General features: G+C 38.4%; 2 protein-coding genes across 3 annotated transcripts; one reads left to right on the top strand and one right to left on the bottom strand.

Annotated features, from left to right (window-relative positions):
* Positions 1–1,188: 1,188 nt before the first annotated feature.
* Positions 1,189–5,625, bottom strand: tmco1 (transmembrane and coiled-coil domains 1). Its single transcript, XM_023281694.3, has 7 exons — positions 5,426–5,625; positions 4,690–4,767; positions 4,539–4,598; positions 4,361–4,407; positions 4,137–4,204; positions 3,548–3,692; positions 1,189–1,580 (listed from the first exon to the last, which is right to left on the bottom strand). The coding sequence occupies exons 1-7, from the start codon at positions 5,493–5,495 to the stop codon at positions 1,482–1,484; spliced, it is 567 nt and encodes a 188-aa protein (XP_023137462.1). The 5' UTR covers positions 5,496–5,625; the 3' UTR covers positions 1,189–1,481.
* A 1,367-nt stretch (positions 5,626–6,992) lies between these two features.
* On the top strand, positions 6,993–14,912 carry uck2a (uridine-cytidine kinase 2a). Of its 2 annotated transcripts, none has more exons than XM_023281693.3 (7): positions 6,993–7,157; positions 9,177–9,336; positions 9,473–9,569; positions 11,561–11,703; positions 12,638–12,735; positions 12,828–12,876; positions 13,728–13,848. In XM_023281693.3, the coding sequence occupies exons 1-7, from the start codon at positions 7,053–7,055 to the stop codon at positions 13,739–13,741; spliced, it is 666 nt and encodes a 221-aa protein (XP_023137461.1). In that variant the 5' UTR covers positions 6,993–7,052; the 3' UTR covers positions 13,742–13,848. The 2 variants fall into 2 exon arrangements, with proteins under 2 accessions (XP_023137461.1, XP_023137459.1); XM_023281691.3 differs by lacking the exon at positions 13,728–13,848 and adding an exon at positions 13,864–14,912 and having other exon boundaries at positions 6,995–7,157.
* Positions 14,913–15,101: the final 189 nt, after the last annotated feature.

Raw genomic sequence — 15,101 nt, forward strand, 5'->3', positions numbered from 1 at the left:
ATAAAGTTACTCACTTAAATAGGATGGTTTAGACCCTGCATTATCATATAGAAGTTTACCTGACCAGCTTAAATATTAAGGGAAAGGCCCTTCATTATTATATACAACACAAATTTTTCTAATTTAAATATTAGGGTTTAGATCCAACAATAAGTATTATAATACAAATTTATCTGCATAAATTAAATATTACAGTTAAGATCCTACAACACTATATAATGCAAATCTACCAGATTTAAATATTAAGGGTAAAGCCCTACAATATTATATTTGATACAAGTGTACCTAGTTTAAATATTAAGGCTCTAAAATATTATTTGTCAAATTTACCAAATAAGTTAAGTTAAAGTAAGACCCTAAAATATTTATTATAAAGTTACTCACTTAAATAGGATGGTTTAGACCCTGCATTATCATATAGAAGTTTACCTGACCAGCTTAAATATTAAGGGAAAGGCCCTTCATTATTATATACAACACAAATTTTTCTAATTTAAATATTAGGGTTTAGATCCAACAATAAGTATTATAATACAAATTTATCTGCATAAATTAAATATTACAGTTAAGATCCTACAACACTATATAATGCAAATCTACCAGATTTAAATATTAAGGGTAAAGCCCTACAATATTATATTTGATACAAGTGTACCTAGTTTAAATATTAAGGCTCTAAAATTTTGTTTGTTGGACAAATTTACCAAATAAGTTAAAAGATTCAAGACCCTAAAATATTTATTGCACAAATATACTACTTTAAATATTACGGTTTATGTGCTCAAATATTATATACGATGCAAATTTCCGATATTTTTATGTTTTCAATCCTACATTGTTTTATAATACAAATTTATCCGAGGAAATAAAAAAAATTGAGTTTTGAACCTTACCCAAAGCCACATGATTTAACTAATAAAGGTAAGATCCCACAATATTAAATATATATCCAACTCAAATATTGATCTTGTTTTTATATATATATATATATATATATATATATATATATATTAAAAAAAAAATTATCAAACTACATTAAAATTTAAGGTTGTAGCCATACAGTACCATTCATTTCTTAATTTATCAAATTAATTTAGGTGTTAATGCCTTATTTATTATATATTTTCACCTGACTAATTTCAGTGACATAGTAAAATAACACAATAAAAAAGAAAAACACTTTAAAAATGTAATCATAAAAATTTTATTAATATGTAAGATACAGACAATGACAATAATACTGAAATTGGATCAGATGTTATTGTGCTGAGTACATGGCAGACATTTGTAACCTTTGGTAATCAACAGAATTAAAAACAACTTCTCTAATTTCTAAGCAAAACAACTTTAAAGTTAAATAAACAACATGAATGAGAAATTAAACACAAAGTAGTGATACAGTAGCTGCAACAGCTTGGATGTTAGCTCCAGCACCAGCCGTTCTGTCTGTGCTCTGATGCAGATGTTCTGACCACAGCTGATTAGGAGAACTTGGCCGCCTGAGGAGGAGGTCCAAGGAAGCCTCCGGCCTGCTTGGTGGCAGCTCTGGAGGGCGCAAGGCCGAGCATCTTCTGAATGTTCTGGAGGAAAAACACAACAAAATCTGTCTCTCGGAAACACAAGGTAACTAATTTGCTACTGAAGATTTTTGCCACACATGAGTATATTAAGAATAAGAATTAATGACACAACTTGGTACTTTTAATGTGCACAGATCCAGCAACACTTTCAGTGTTCTTCAGAATAACTCTGAAGCATGACCCTGATGAATGGCACAAGCTGAAATGCACTGGTCTAGCAATAAAACTGTTCTATAAACTATATAAACTACAGGTGTGGCAGAGGCTTTAACCTTTCTCCTTACACTATTACAAAGAAATGCTTTCAGCTAGACAGAATATTTAAACGCATTTCTTACTGTTAGCAAATATCATAAGAATACCCAACCAACAATGAATTTATTTAGCCAGAAAAATCTTTTTCCACTGAGCCACACAGCTCCATTGTTGTCATAAAGCTATTAACAGCACATCACGTTGGACTGGCTGACACACACTGTAGTTGTGATCATTATATAATTCCACATCCACCTCCCTGTTGGTATTAGAACATCAAAAATGTTCTAATCCACATGCGTCAGTCCCTCAATTCTGCCAAAAGCTACAAGTACCATCCATCCATTATGTATACACCGCTTAAATGGAAAATGAAGCACTAACTCAAATTAGCATAATACACTATAATTATTTCCACTCCGATCAGAAGGTATATAACAAACACGAGAAATGTAAGCACATAAATGGAAAAAAATGATTCTTTTGTGTCTTCTCTCCAAAGAGCGATGCCGTTTCGGTGTACGAAAACCGGTGACGTCAGCATGAGTTAGCGTCGCAGGTTTAGTGACAAGACAGTTAAAGACAGACAGACCAAGGTCAAGGTGTCTTCATTGGTCTCCCTTGGGAGAAATTTGTTTTAGACAGAGGGGTCTGCTGCACAGACAACACATACCACTCATAAAATAAACAACCAGATAAAATAAACATCTGGGTGAAATAAACATCCAGAATATAAAAAAATAAATAAATAATTAAGTAAAATCACTCTGACGTCAGCGGTTGTCATACTCCAAGATGGCAGTGCCCTTTGGTAAGAAGACACAAAAGAATCTTGTTTTTTCCTTTTATATGCTGACATTTTTCGTGTTTGTTATATACTTTCTGATAATAGTTGAAATACATGTAGTGAATTATGCTAACTTGTGCTTCATTCCGGGATGCGAAATCTTCTAGCTGTGAGACTAGAACCACCAAGCCACTGTGCTTCTCAGGCAACAAGTGCCAGCTGTTTTTACATTATTTGCATTTTAAAAAGCATTTTGTGTTCACGTCTTCATTGAGAATTTGTGGGATGAATGTTGAATTCTGCAGCCAGGTGACCCACGTTGGTTTCTTTTCATGGGGTTTGTTGACAATACAAAGTATAGAATAACATAACCCCTATCCTTTTTAGGATGGCAGAAACACATTGTAGATTTTCTTGTTCCAAAGCACAGAATGATTGTAATCTCAAGGGTTATGCAGTTACTTCATTTTCTAATCTATGTAGCAATTAATGACTATTTTGAGTATCGTTATTTTTTAAACACATGCTTAATGAGCTTCAAAATATCAACAAATCTGAAATATGTAGCCTGTTAATGAGGCTGGTAACGTTCAGTACACATCAGACAAGAAAATAAAGCTGGATATAAGAAAATTAGTGATCCCTAAAGGGACAAACATTCTAGAGTCTGGCCTGAGGAGGGCGCCAGAGGACACAGCATGCTGCTAATTATTACAAACTCCACTGAACTCAGGCCCAATCAAAATCTTTACTATCAAACCTCAGAGACTGAACTGATATCACAGATTGAGTGCTTGATTATGTGACATCATAAGGGCTGAAATAGTATAAAAAGTCAGACACGCTATGTGACAGCATACATAACTTGAAAACGCCAACATCAACCACAATCTGAGTGTTACGTAGCTTTAAGTGTAGAAGTTACCTGTCTGATGGACATGGTGCAGAGGATGTAGAGGAAGATGAAGGAACAGTCAGTGTAATCCTCTCCCAGCAGGTTGCGATGTGACAGTCCCTGGATGTAGGACAGCGGCACGAATGGCAATTTGGCCACGACTCTTCCGTCAAAACTGAACATACACAAAAAATTATATGCATTTTAAAAATTATACACATTCAAAGTAATGGGCTGTAGAAATTGCAGGAGTCAATTCATGATTTCCCTATTAGGTATATGTTGGTTTTAGTTCAGTCACCTTACTTCCAATTGCACTTCCTGTGATGTCACTGTTGCATACATTGTGTTGTTGATGCTGAAACATTACAGTGTGTAACCCTAAAGGAGAGCTTGTAGCTACAAATCAAAGCACCTCTAAAGTCCAACAGCGTCTTCTTCAATTACAACTCTTTTAATGATGGTATATAAAGGTGTGAATGACAGAGGGTATTTTCTGTCTTGCAGTTCAGATAGTCCACACGGTCACATATTTTGGAGTGTGCATGGACGTCTGCGGACAATAACAGACTTGGGTATATGACAAATGTTTAAAGTATTCAACTCTGGTGCAACTTACATGGAGTTGAACATGCCCATCAAAGCTGTGAAGCAGAATCCAATGGCGAACATGGACTTCATGCGCACCTGCAAACAAACAAGCATGCTCAAGATTAAGAAATTAAAATTTTAATTTAGATGACATTTGACATCAATGTGGTGTCACTACTAAACTCCAGGTCGCAGCTATGACAGAATTAACAATCACAGACATGTAACTTAACTATTTCCGAACAAACTCACCATAGACAGATCTCTGTTGTTGTTCTTCAGTTTCTCTTCCTGTCTTTCTGTAATACATTCAGGCACAGACATCACTTAACACAAAACGCTGTCATCATGAAGAACAGTTAATTAAAAGCAGCACAATGAAGTCTTCTTGTTATTAGTAAGGATAGGAATTTCTTTACTGGGTTCTTACCGATCTTCTTCTTCTGTTGACGTCCAGCGGATTCAGTGATGGTTTCCTTTTTCTTCTCAACTAACATCAGACAATCATCGGTGAATAATTTACGCAATCCAGAGAAAAACGGTCAACAGTAGCATATGAGGTTCATGCAAGAGTCACTTACGTTTTTTGCTCTGCTTTTCTACTTCAGCCTTTAGCCTTTTGTACTTTTCAGTCCGATACACTAGAACCCAGGTAATCCCTTAAGAGAAAAATCAGAAGAAGTTTGTAAAAAATAATGCAACGTTTACTGGAAAACTGACACTGTAGTGCAACACAGGCTCATCCAATAGCTTATGTACATTCCATTAACATGGAAGATTTTCAGCTGTCACACAACGTCTTACACCTTTATCTAGCTTTACCTGAGGTTTCCTGCATTGAGGATTTTTTTTTTTGTCCTCCCCTAAAAAAGTTTTAGCCAGCACTAAAGGAAAATCATCCACATCACAATGAAAAAAAAGTAATTCAATTGCTTAAGCAGTTCGGGTCATTGCGGTTACATTTACACAAGCATATATGGCATTTTGGCATTTCTATTTTAATTTATTTTGACCTTGATTAAAGGCCTCTCAAAAAGCTTCTCCAGACTTTTATTGTGAAAATGTAACCTGAACACAGGAACGTTAAACATTAGCTTACTCAGCTAAGCTAAATCCGCTCACTACCGAGCAAATTGTAGCCCAACAAAAGCAGCAAAACTGGCAAAAAAAAAAACAACTGTCCATAATGTCGTGAGCGTCTCCACGCTCTATGATTCAGAATCTTATAATTTTAAAATCTGGCATTGGTTTTCTGGGCGATAGTAAAGCGGCTGTCTGCTTCAAGCAGCGTGTCGAGCTGTCAGAGATTGGACTCACCTTCGGCTAACAGCGCCGTGCAGACAGAGATGAACACGATCAGAATAGTGTCCGCAAACATGGTACTCATGGTGGTAACGTTCCGGTTATTCGACTTTAGACAGAAACAGTGTGTAATTTAAATTAGTAGTTAAACCCTGAGCACATCGCACTGAGCTCAGCTTCAGCCTCACAGAGCTCAGTCAGCAGTACCGAAGAGGTCACTTTAGAGGAGAACTTCCGGGTCACAGCACCGATCAGAAAAATGAAACATTACTGAATTAAAAAAAAAAAAAACGACAATTAAAAAAAAATATTCAGGGTTCTCCATATTTCTGGATTGTATTTGTAGAAATAAATGCATTAATTATGTCATTCATAATCAAAATAAATGCCTGAAATTAAATTAAAATGAGATAATTTCGCTTCAACCCGTGTCCCAAAGACGAGGTTGACTCCGTATTATTTGTATCAACATATTTTAATTAATCCACTAGAAATTGTCTTCTAAAGTACAACGTCTTTTATCTTGTAGCCCTGAAGGGTGTAGCTGTTAGAAAGATTAGTGAGGTACGTTAAGCCTAAAGCCAGAGTTTTCTGTGTCATGAAGGTGGCTCTCCAGCAAACAGTAACCTTCAGGGAACCTCCATCCATCCATTATCTATACACCGCTTAATCCTCTGTAGGTTCTACTGTGGAGCCTTTCCCAGCTGACTCAGCGTGAAGGCAGGGGACACCCTGGACAGGTCACCAGTCTGTAGCATAGACTGTATAATAAAGATAGGACATAATACAGTCTGTGGTCTATAGCAGGGCTACATATAGAGACAGACAACCAGGGACATTCACGCCTACAGAAAATTTAGAATCACCAATTAATCTGAGCATGTCTTTAGACTACAGGTGGAAGCAGGAGAACCCAGTAAAAACCCTCACATACACAGTGAGAACATGCAAACTCCACATAGAACGATCCCACGAACCAGGAATCTTCTAGCTGTGAGGCGACAGTGCTACCCACAGAGCCACTATGCAACCCTCAGGAAAGAATTAATGAAGGTTGTTTTTGTTTATATCTTTTTATTACCTGACTGGGATTTTAGGTTTTGAGCCAACTAACACTAAGAAAGCCTTGATCTATCAAATGTGCTTCATGGTAGACCTTTCTGAGCTTTCAGTCAGTCTGTTAGTCAAAATGTATTTGTTTCACACTTTAAAAAAAAAAAAAAAAAAATCAGTTTAGTGAGGTTTCAAGTGCTTCACAGACGACTAATCTTGTCCAGACTTCACTTTTTGCTATCATGGCCATTGATCTGTAACAGGTCTAATGTGATCTACATGCCACAAACGCAATGAAACCTCAACTTTTCTTTTTTCATTTTTAGAAATAGGCTAAAGGTTTCAGATATCAGATATAGAGTTTTAAACAACTCAGTCCAGATTTGGCCTGCCTATAATGGTTTTTGGTTCACATGCCAGAACACAACAATCTCTTCAGCACTGCAAGATATTGACATTTCATCATCATCTTCTTCATCATCATGCTCCTTAACGTCACTATCACCATCTTCATCACCGGCAGCATCATGCGGTGGGCGGAGCGCGGACAGCCGGCGTGTTGGAGGCCGCAGCTCGCTGCAGATGAAGCATGGCAGGCGACAGCGAGACAAAGCCGGAGGAGCAGGCCGAGAATGACAGCAGCCACGGGGAGCCTTTCCTCATCGGTGTGGCCGGAGGAACAGCCAGCGGCAAGGTGCGTGCTTATTTTTTTATTATGATCATTTCTTTGTGTCCTCTTCATGGCATACTTCTCTACTGTATGTCTGCGTGATCCGATTGGCTACAGCGGATCGATATGATACAGTTAAGAAATTCAGAAATCATGCACATTTTTTATTAGACATATTTTTTTCCGCTCGACTGATTGTGTCGCGTGATGAATAATTAATCTAATGTCCATCACCTTACTGCATGTCAACTAGCAAAACACATGCATTGTCAAAATATGCCTCTTTCCCCCTTTTTTTTAAAACAGTGTGATGTGTAGAAATCAGACTGAAGGACTCCAGTCTTATGTTTCCATGTGTTTTATCAAAGTGTGGCATGATCGGAGTAAAAAGATGAGTGATTTCACATAATCAACCTCAGCTGTGAGAGATCATGAAAATTGGAGACCAAAGAAATGAAGCTGATCTATAGACCAACAAAGCTCCTCAGTACTGCAGCAGTAAAGCAGAATCTATTGTGTCAGTGTGCCATGCTGTCTGCACAGGGTAGATTTATGAATACAGTATAGTGTAGTGCAAGAGGTTTTATTATTGTTATTTTCTTCTATGTAGCTCCTATTTATTCTGTAGTTTCAGTTATGTCTATTTCACATGTTGTTCTTCTTCTTTGTGTCTCTGTACTCGCTGTCTCGGACTCCCTCCTGGTTTTTATTTCACCTCATTTGACCGGCTGGATCATTGGCAGTACAGTGATGTCTTCAGCACTATAGGAGACTAAATATCTGCACTAAAAATTTCAGCTTTTCAACAGATCCCATTAGTTGCCAGCTCTTTACTTTAAAGATAAGAAAAAGGACGCCTCAGTCTTACAGTTTGCAGACTAGATCATTGTGATAAACACTCCAAGGTAAAATCCGAGCCTTTATTGTTCCCCATAATGTGTGCAAAGTATAGCCACTGACATGCATTCACAGTGTCTTGGGACTGTACTCCTTTACAATAGGTGACAGTAGGTTGACTTCTTTTTTTCTTATTGGTGATTAAATCAACAAAAGTGAGTTTGTGGTGGAGCAGGCAGTTGTTTGTGGCTTCCACTTCCTGGTATTATGCCTCCATTTTCCCAAAGGAGCAACTGTTGACTGAACCACCTGCTCTCCCAGACACGTTATCTGAATGGGGAGTAGTTCTGCAGTGTTTATGTGTCAGTCTGTGAGCGTATCTGACTGCCAGGTGCACATACGATAGAAAGAATGCGCATTTGCAGCTTTTAAATAGACGCGGGTGGCATGTCATCATAGGGATGTCAACAGAATGTGACATGAAATTGGAAATAGAAATTGGTTTTAGTGGATATTAAAGTCCTAATCTGCTGTAAAGTAACTACAGCTGTCAGATAAATGTATTTGAGTAAAAAGTAGAATTTACTCTCTAAAAATGTTGTGCAGTGGAAGTAGAAAGCAGAAATACTCACGTTAAGATATAATGATCTGGCACCAAAAACTGCTATGAAATAACTGAAAATAACCATTTCATATAATACAGGAATTTTTACCAAAGAAATACATTAACTTAACTTTACATGAGGTCATCTGAAAACTCTTTTGCTTAGTGAAGTTAATCTGCATGTGCAGAAATGTTGAAATTACCTATACTGTGTATACATATATAGATAAATTGATAGATTGATGATATGTAATGATAAAAACGGTATTTTGGTAGATTACCAGTATTTGTAGATGTTATACACGGATGAAAATGCCTTCATTCAATATTTATGTTGCAAAAAGAGTCTGTAATTATGCAAAGTCTTTCTCAGTTCACAAACAGATCTATAGAAAGTTACAGAGCCAATCCTTCTTTTTGTTATTTTACATTTTTCATTTAAATTCAGTATATTTTTGTAAGTTTATTGATATTTTAATGTACTGCAAAAATACACAAAAAATCTGTGAAATAAAAAGAAAACATTCTGTATTTACAGATTATTACATACATTATGTACAAATTATTTTTACAGTGTGCTTTTTAACTTGTTGCACTTCCAGTCGTCGGTGTGCAGCAAGATCATGGAGCTGCTGGGCCAGAACGAGATCGACCATCACCAGCGGCAAGTGGCCATCCTGAGCCAGGACAGCTTCTACAGAGTCCTCACTCCGGATCAGAAGGCCAAAGCACTGAAGGGCCAGTTCAACTTCGACCACCCAGGTACCTCCTCGCTTTGCTGCATCATCTGGCAGCAGAGGAATCTGAGGCCTGCTGGCCTCAATCTGTACAACTGTTTAATCAGAGGCCGTTTCCAGAAGTGGGTTTTAACTGCTTTGTACTCTTTCCTTCTGTAAAGATGCATTCGACAATGATCTCATAATCGCAACCCTGTGGGACATCAAGGAGGGGAAAACAGTCCACATTCCTGTTTATGACTTTGTTTCCCATTCCAGGTAAGTGAGTCTTATCACATCCCTGCAGATGCAACATTAAAGAGTGACATGCCCTAACAGAGGCACCTTTTGCTTGCAGCAGTAACATTGCCTTTAAAAGCAAACGTGATGTCCACTGCCGGGGGTTAATTAGTCTAACCTTTCACAAAAATTGATTTTCACATCATAGTGCAATGAATGGAAGTCAGTGCCTGCCTGGAAGATGAGAAAAACATCTGAAAATGCTGTGTGCTAGAGGAAATGGTCAACAGTTACGTGGGAAAATTGCTAAAATATGCAAAAACACTAGTAGAGTCTTCAGGTTTTTAGTTTTCTCTTTGAAGAAGTTTGGTATCGCAGCTTTAAAGAAAAATTATGTAACTTTTTTTAGGCAAAATGACAGGCTCAGGTCATTAGCAATAAAAGTCTGTCTTAGTTCAACAGATTCTTTTTGTTTTTTTTGCAACATCCTTACTCAGTTTGACATGATGACACAATGCTTATGGTGTCAAACTTTAGGTGCATATTGCTGTAAACCTGACATTACCCAGCAAGCATCAATCAGACTCAATCAGTTGCTTCCCCAACTAAGCGAAGGAGTTCAAGTATCTCAGGATCTTGTTCATGAGTGATGGGAAAATGGAGCGTGAGATGGACAAGGCAGCTTGGTGCGGCGGCAGCAGTAATGCGGGAGTTGTATCAAACCGTCGCAGTAAAGAGGAAGCTGAGCCGCAAGGTGAAGCTCTCAATTTACCAGTCCATCTATGTTCCAGCCCTCACCTATGGTCATGTGCTCTGGGTAGTGACAGAAAGAACAAGATCGCGGATACAAGTGACTGAATGAGCTTCCTCTGCAGAGTGGCTGGGTTCAGCCTTTGAGATAGGGTGAGAAGCTCAGACATCCAGAGGGCGCTCGGAGTAGAGCCGCTGCTCCTTCAAGTTGAAAGCCAGTTGAGGTGGTTTGGACATCTGATGCAGATGCTTCCAGGGAGGCTTCCTTTGGAGGTTTTCTGAACACGACCGCCTGGGAGGAGACCCTGGGGCAGACCCAGAACTCGCTGGAGGGATTATGTATCTCGTCTGGCCTGGGAACACCTCGGGATCCCCCCAGGAAGAGCTGGAAAGCATTGCTGGCGGGAGGGATGTCTGGAATGACCTGCTTCGTCTGATGCCTCCATGACCCGGCCCTGGATAAGCGGAAGAAAATGCATGGATGGATGGATGGCATCAATAAGAGTTGAACAAGCAGAGGGGATGTTGTTTCTTCATCCCATAATGGTTCAGTCAGACCTTCTCTTACAAACCAGGAAATTATGATCATATTATTGTTGTAAAAAACATGAATGCATGCATCTTTGTTCCTGCTTTTTTCATACAGCATGTGATTGACAATTTATTGGTTGCGATCAAAGGGCCACACAGCGTCCACTCCATGTACAAAACTTAGTATTACTTGAACACTAAATATAGTACAATTATGGCATTTTTGCATATCTACTACCATGTGTCAGTTGTATTCCAGTTTCATCGTATGTCGCATAGCAAGCTACAGACCTCTGGATCATCTCAATGTTAAATGCCCCTCTGCTCCTCTAATGTAAGGCTGTTTTGTGTAGTTCTTTTAAGCAGCAGCTGGTTGGCTCAGGAAGTGAGAAAACAGGGTTAGGAATGTGTTTTTGCTCCCTCTTGCTTGATTTTTTTTTCTTTAAACAAAAAGTTAATATACAAAAAAATCAGGTAAACAAACTGCTGCTTCCTTGAGGTCCAGGAATGACATTCATCTGTAATCCTGTTAAGTTTCTCGATGTCGGCATATTTTGTTTTTTAAACATAGAACGCCATTTCTATTGGACATTGAAACAACAGTCATTCAATGTGATATGTTTTTTGGGTGATGAGTCAGTTAACTCTACTATTAACATTTACCATTATCATCAACTGCCAACATAATGGATGCTGTTCAGGAAATGTCACATATTATGCTCTAAGTGCTTTTGTGTTCTGTGTGGCAGGAAGGAGGAAACAGTGACGGTGTACCCAGCTGATGTGGTGCTGTTTGAGGGCATCTTGATGTTCTATTCTCAGGAGATTCGAGACCTTTTCCAAATGAAGCTGTTCGTGGACACCGACGCAGACACACGTCTGTCACGGAGAGGTGACTCATACAAACATGACTAGATTTACTATGTTAAACCTTTAAACGCAGGAGGTGACCTTAATGGTTGTTTAACCCTCTGAACCCCAAACAGATTTTGAGCATGTTTTTGCTTGATGAAGTCCTCCATCTCTATGGAAACAAGACAACTGTGGCTAGAAGTAGTGAATGTCTTTTAAGCAGTGTAACTAAAGTCATGAATCAAAAAGAAATGGAAAAAAAAGAATTTCTTTGATTTATTTTACAAACAAATTAAAAACTGGAATCAACATTATCATTTTGCCAAGTACCCACAGGTGTTACAAACACTCAGAAAATGACTCTAAATACTACATTTTTAATTAGTTTCCATACTTGTTTCCTATCTACTTTGTGTAAAGACAGCCTGCAGTTTAGCCAGAATTCTGCCTGTTGGTCACACCTGAGTAACTTATGTCTTTTCAATTTTGCTCAGCATTGCAGGATTTTTATCGTACAGAATCTTGTTAATGCAAACTGTGAAAAATGTCACTCTGTACTTTTGCTTTTGGCACTTGAACTTTATTTAGATTATCACACTTTTGTACCTTTTACTTAAGTTAAAATTTAAATACTTGACTTTTACTCATAAAAAGTTTTTTTCCTGTGGTATTACTTTAACTTGAGTACAAGAATGAGTATTTCTTCCACCTTGGCTTTCTTGCTGAGATTTAGCTGAGAAAACTGATACCACACACGTCTTTAAAGTAAATATGCAGCAACCGCTAACAGGTGCTTAGCTTAGCATAAGCTTAGCCCCAAAATTGGAAGTAGGAGAACCAGCTAGAGGCCACATCGCCGACCAAATTTCAACTCGATAACTAACACATTGTATAATGTTTGTCATGGTATATGATTGTATGATTTTATTTAGTTAAAAAAGCACGTGTAAAAATGATGACTTTTTCCCCCACAGTGCTGCGGGACATCAGTGAGCGTGGTCGGGACTTGGAAAGTGTTCTAGCACAGTACATCACATTTGTGAAGCCTGCGTTTGAGGAGTTCTGTCTGCCAGTGAGTGTATATTCTGTTTTTGTGTTTTCATGGTCATGTCCCTGCATTCGGATTAAGTCTTTCTCCTCCTTTTTTGTTCTGTTGCTATTTAGACGAAGAAATATGCTGATGTGATAATACCGAGAGGAGTCGATAACATTGGTGAGTAATCAGGTGCATCATAAACACCACATACCAAACAATATTACATCCAGAGAAAGCAAGTGTTGGAGAGTCGACAGTGTTATCAGGAAGGACGCAGCTGTGTTTATTGTTGACCTCCATGCTGGCAATTGTGTCCTCAAGCAAGGCCAGGACAAAACGGCTTTGTCTGATGTGAGAAAGGAAGAGTCCAAAACAAAGTGCAAACTAAATATCATCTGGAGGAAAACTGGCCCCAAGCTGTAGCCCCAGTCTGGGCCTCATTAGAATTGTTTCACAGAGCAAAGAATCAGATTTTCTGAAAAAAAAAATATAGAGATTAAAGATAATACAGTAGATGGGCTATTTTTTCCTAACAGGCGACCTAGGTGACTAGTTATGGTTCTAAAAAAAAATATTTCGCAGACAGAATAAAAATTATGACTAGTCAAAGCATAACTATAAATATTCAAAATGACGTTGTTAATACATGAAATGTTAATTCCAGATAGTCAAGCATGGATAATAAATCTAACAGTGGTTTGTCATAAGTGTGCTTCACCACAAACTTCCATCCGTCTGTGTAACAAAAGCTGCAGCAACAATGTCCCCGACACATTCCCTCTCGATACCTTCTACACACAACAGTCAGGAGAAATAAAAATGCAACAGTCATGCCTTGAACAAACTGTAAAGGAAACTGAAAGGAGAAAGTAATACATACAGTCGTGAACTCAAAGACCACGTAATATATATCATGGCAGTCTAGATTTTCCAATCACTCCTAATTTTCTATGATGGAATCATTGAAACCACGTGTCTTTGTTACAAAAACAATCATGCATTGTGGTTCTTTCATGGATTTATCACAGGTCTTCAATGCTAACAACTGGTTAAACATCCCTTGGCCATTTTCACCTCAACTAGGCGCTTTGGTGGCCATCCACAAGCTTCTGGCAAGATGCTGGTTGTATCTTGAGCACACAATGTCTTTGTCTCTCGCTGCAGTTGCTATAAACCTGATCGTCCAGCACATCCAGGACATTCTGAACGGCGGTCTGACCAAACGGCTCAACGGGTGTTTCGGCGGTTTAGCGAAAACGCAGCCAAACATGGAGTCGAGCAGTCGGCCGCACTAAAGCACATCTCTCCTCCACAGAGAGGAAGGAAGAATCACCTGAATGTGCTTCTCATCGCAGCGAGGCAGGAGCAACTGCCAGGAAATCGGAAGGCCTCCTTTTGGTCCGATTCTGCTTGGACTGAGGAAATCAATAATGAAGGAGGGAGGCTTTGTGGAGCCGGTTTAAAGCAGATGTATTCAGTTCTGTTTTTCTCTTTAGCTTGTATGAGATTAAAGGGGGAGGAACACAACGAGGCTCACTTTCAATTTCATTCAAAACTGCTGCTTGCCTTTACCACAGCACAGAGGTGGAGGAACTTAAAGAATCGGTGTCTCCAGACAGATTCCTGGACACTTCTCAGCCTTTAACGATACAATAAATGCAGTGTAGCAACGTGCTCTTTAATGGCAGGGCCTGGTTCTCTTTATCAATGCAACTTTTCTTCAGGCTTGGTGTATTTAAGAAACAAACATATTTTCACTTCAACAAATACACTTTGAAATAATGTGAGACTTCTGATGTTTGTGTCCCATTGCCCCCAAGCTGTATTTGCTTTGTCTTGTGTAAATAGAAATTATTATTAAAATGAAACAACCGATTTCCACCTCAGATCATCTGATGTACGACATCATCGCCAAAGATCATTTTTTTTCGTGTCATCTTTGTGGACCAGTTGTGAAGTTTTATTTAAATGTGATGCTGCCACTCATTAAGAACAGTCAATTATGTTGTTACGGAACGACCACAAAGTGTTTTTTTTTAAATTTTAGTTCCCTTCAACTTGAAACTCTCAGATGCACACGCGTGTACATTTTCATTTAAAAGAAGATGCGCTGAGCTGTAAAATGACATTTAGTCCAACATGTAAAAGTGTTCTGTAAAAGTTTTTTTCTGCCTGTATACATATTTCTTATAATAAAGTTCTCAGGTACTCTTTGTTTGCTTTGATTTGTCACTTTAACAAGCATATATTAATCCCTCTGTCTTAGTCAAACTACATTTTGAGAGATAAGTGCCAGTGGTGTGTCGTGCTGCGTTCGAGTGACCCAGATTTCACTGGTTAGTTACAGACACTGTAGAGACGGTCAGGGCCTCTGAGGACGCTCAGGTCATGTCATATTGGAA

The sequence above is a fragment of the Amphiprion ocellaris genome, chromosome 2, assembly GCF_022539595.1.
Source record: "Amphiprion ocellaris isolate individual 3 ecotype Okinawa chromosome 2, ASM2253959v1, whole genome shotgun sequence".
In the NCBI taxonomy this organism is placed as follows: Eukaryota; Metazoa; Chordata; class Actinopteri; family Pomacentridae; genus Amphiprion; species Amphiprion ocellaris.

Excerpts from the sequence above, each read along its gene's own strand:
- tmco1 (XM_023281694.3), bottom strand. The coding sequence starts at position 5,495 with ATGAGTACCATGTTTGCGGACACTATTCTGATCGTGTTCATCTCTGTC. Across the intron at positions 4,768-5,425 it reads CACGGCGCTGTTAGCCGAAG|GGATTACCTGGGTTCTAGTG; the intron begins GTGAGTCCAATC and ends TTTTCTCTTAAG. Across the intron at positions 4,408-4,538 it reads TCAACAGAAGAAGAAGATCG|AAAGACAGGAAGAGAAACTG; the intron begins GTAAGAACCCAG and ends AATGTATTACAG.
- uck2a (XM_023281691.3), top strand. The coding sequence starts at position 7,053 with ATGGCAGGCGACAGCGAGACAAAGCCGGAGGAGCAGGCCGAGAATGAC. Across the intron at positions 9,570-11,560 it reads GACTTTGTTTCCCATTCCAG|GAAGGAGGAAACAGTGACGG; the intron begins GTAAGTGAGTCT and ends TCTGTGTGGCAG. Across the intron at positions 12,736-12,827 it reads TTGAGGAGTTCTGTCTGCCA|ACGAAGAAATATGCTGATGT; the intron begins GTGAGTGTATAT and ends GTTGCTATTTAG.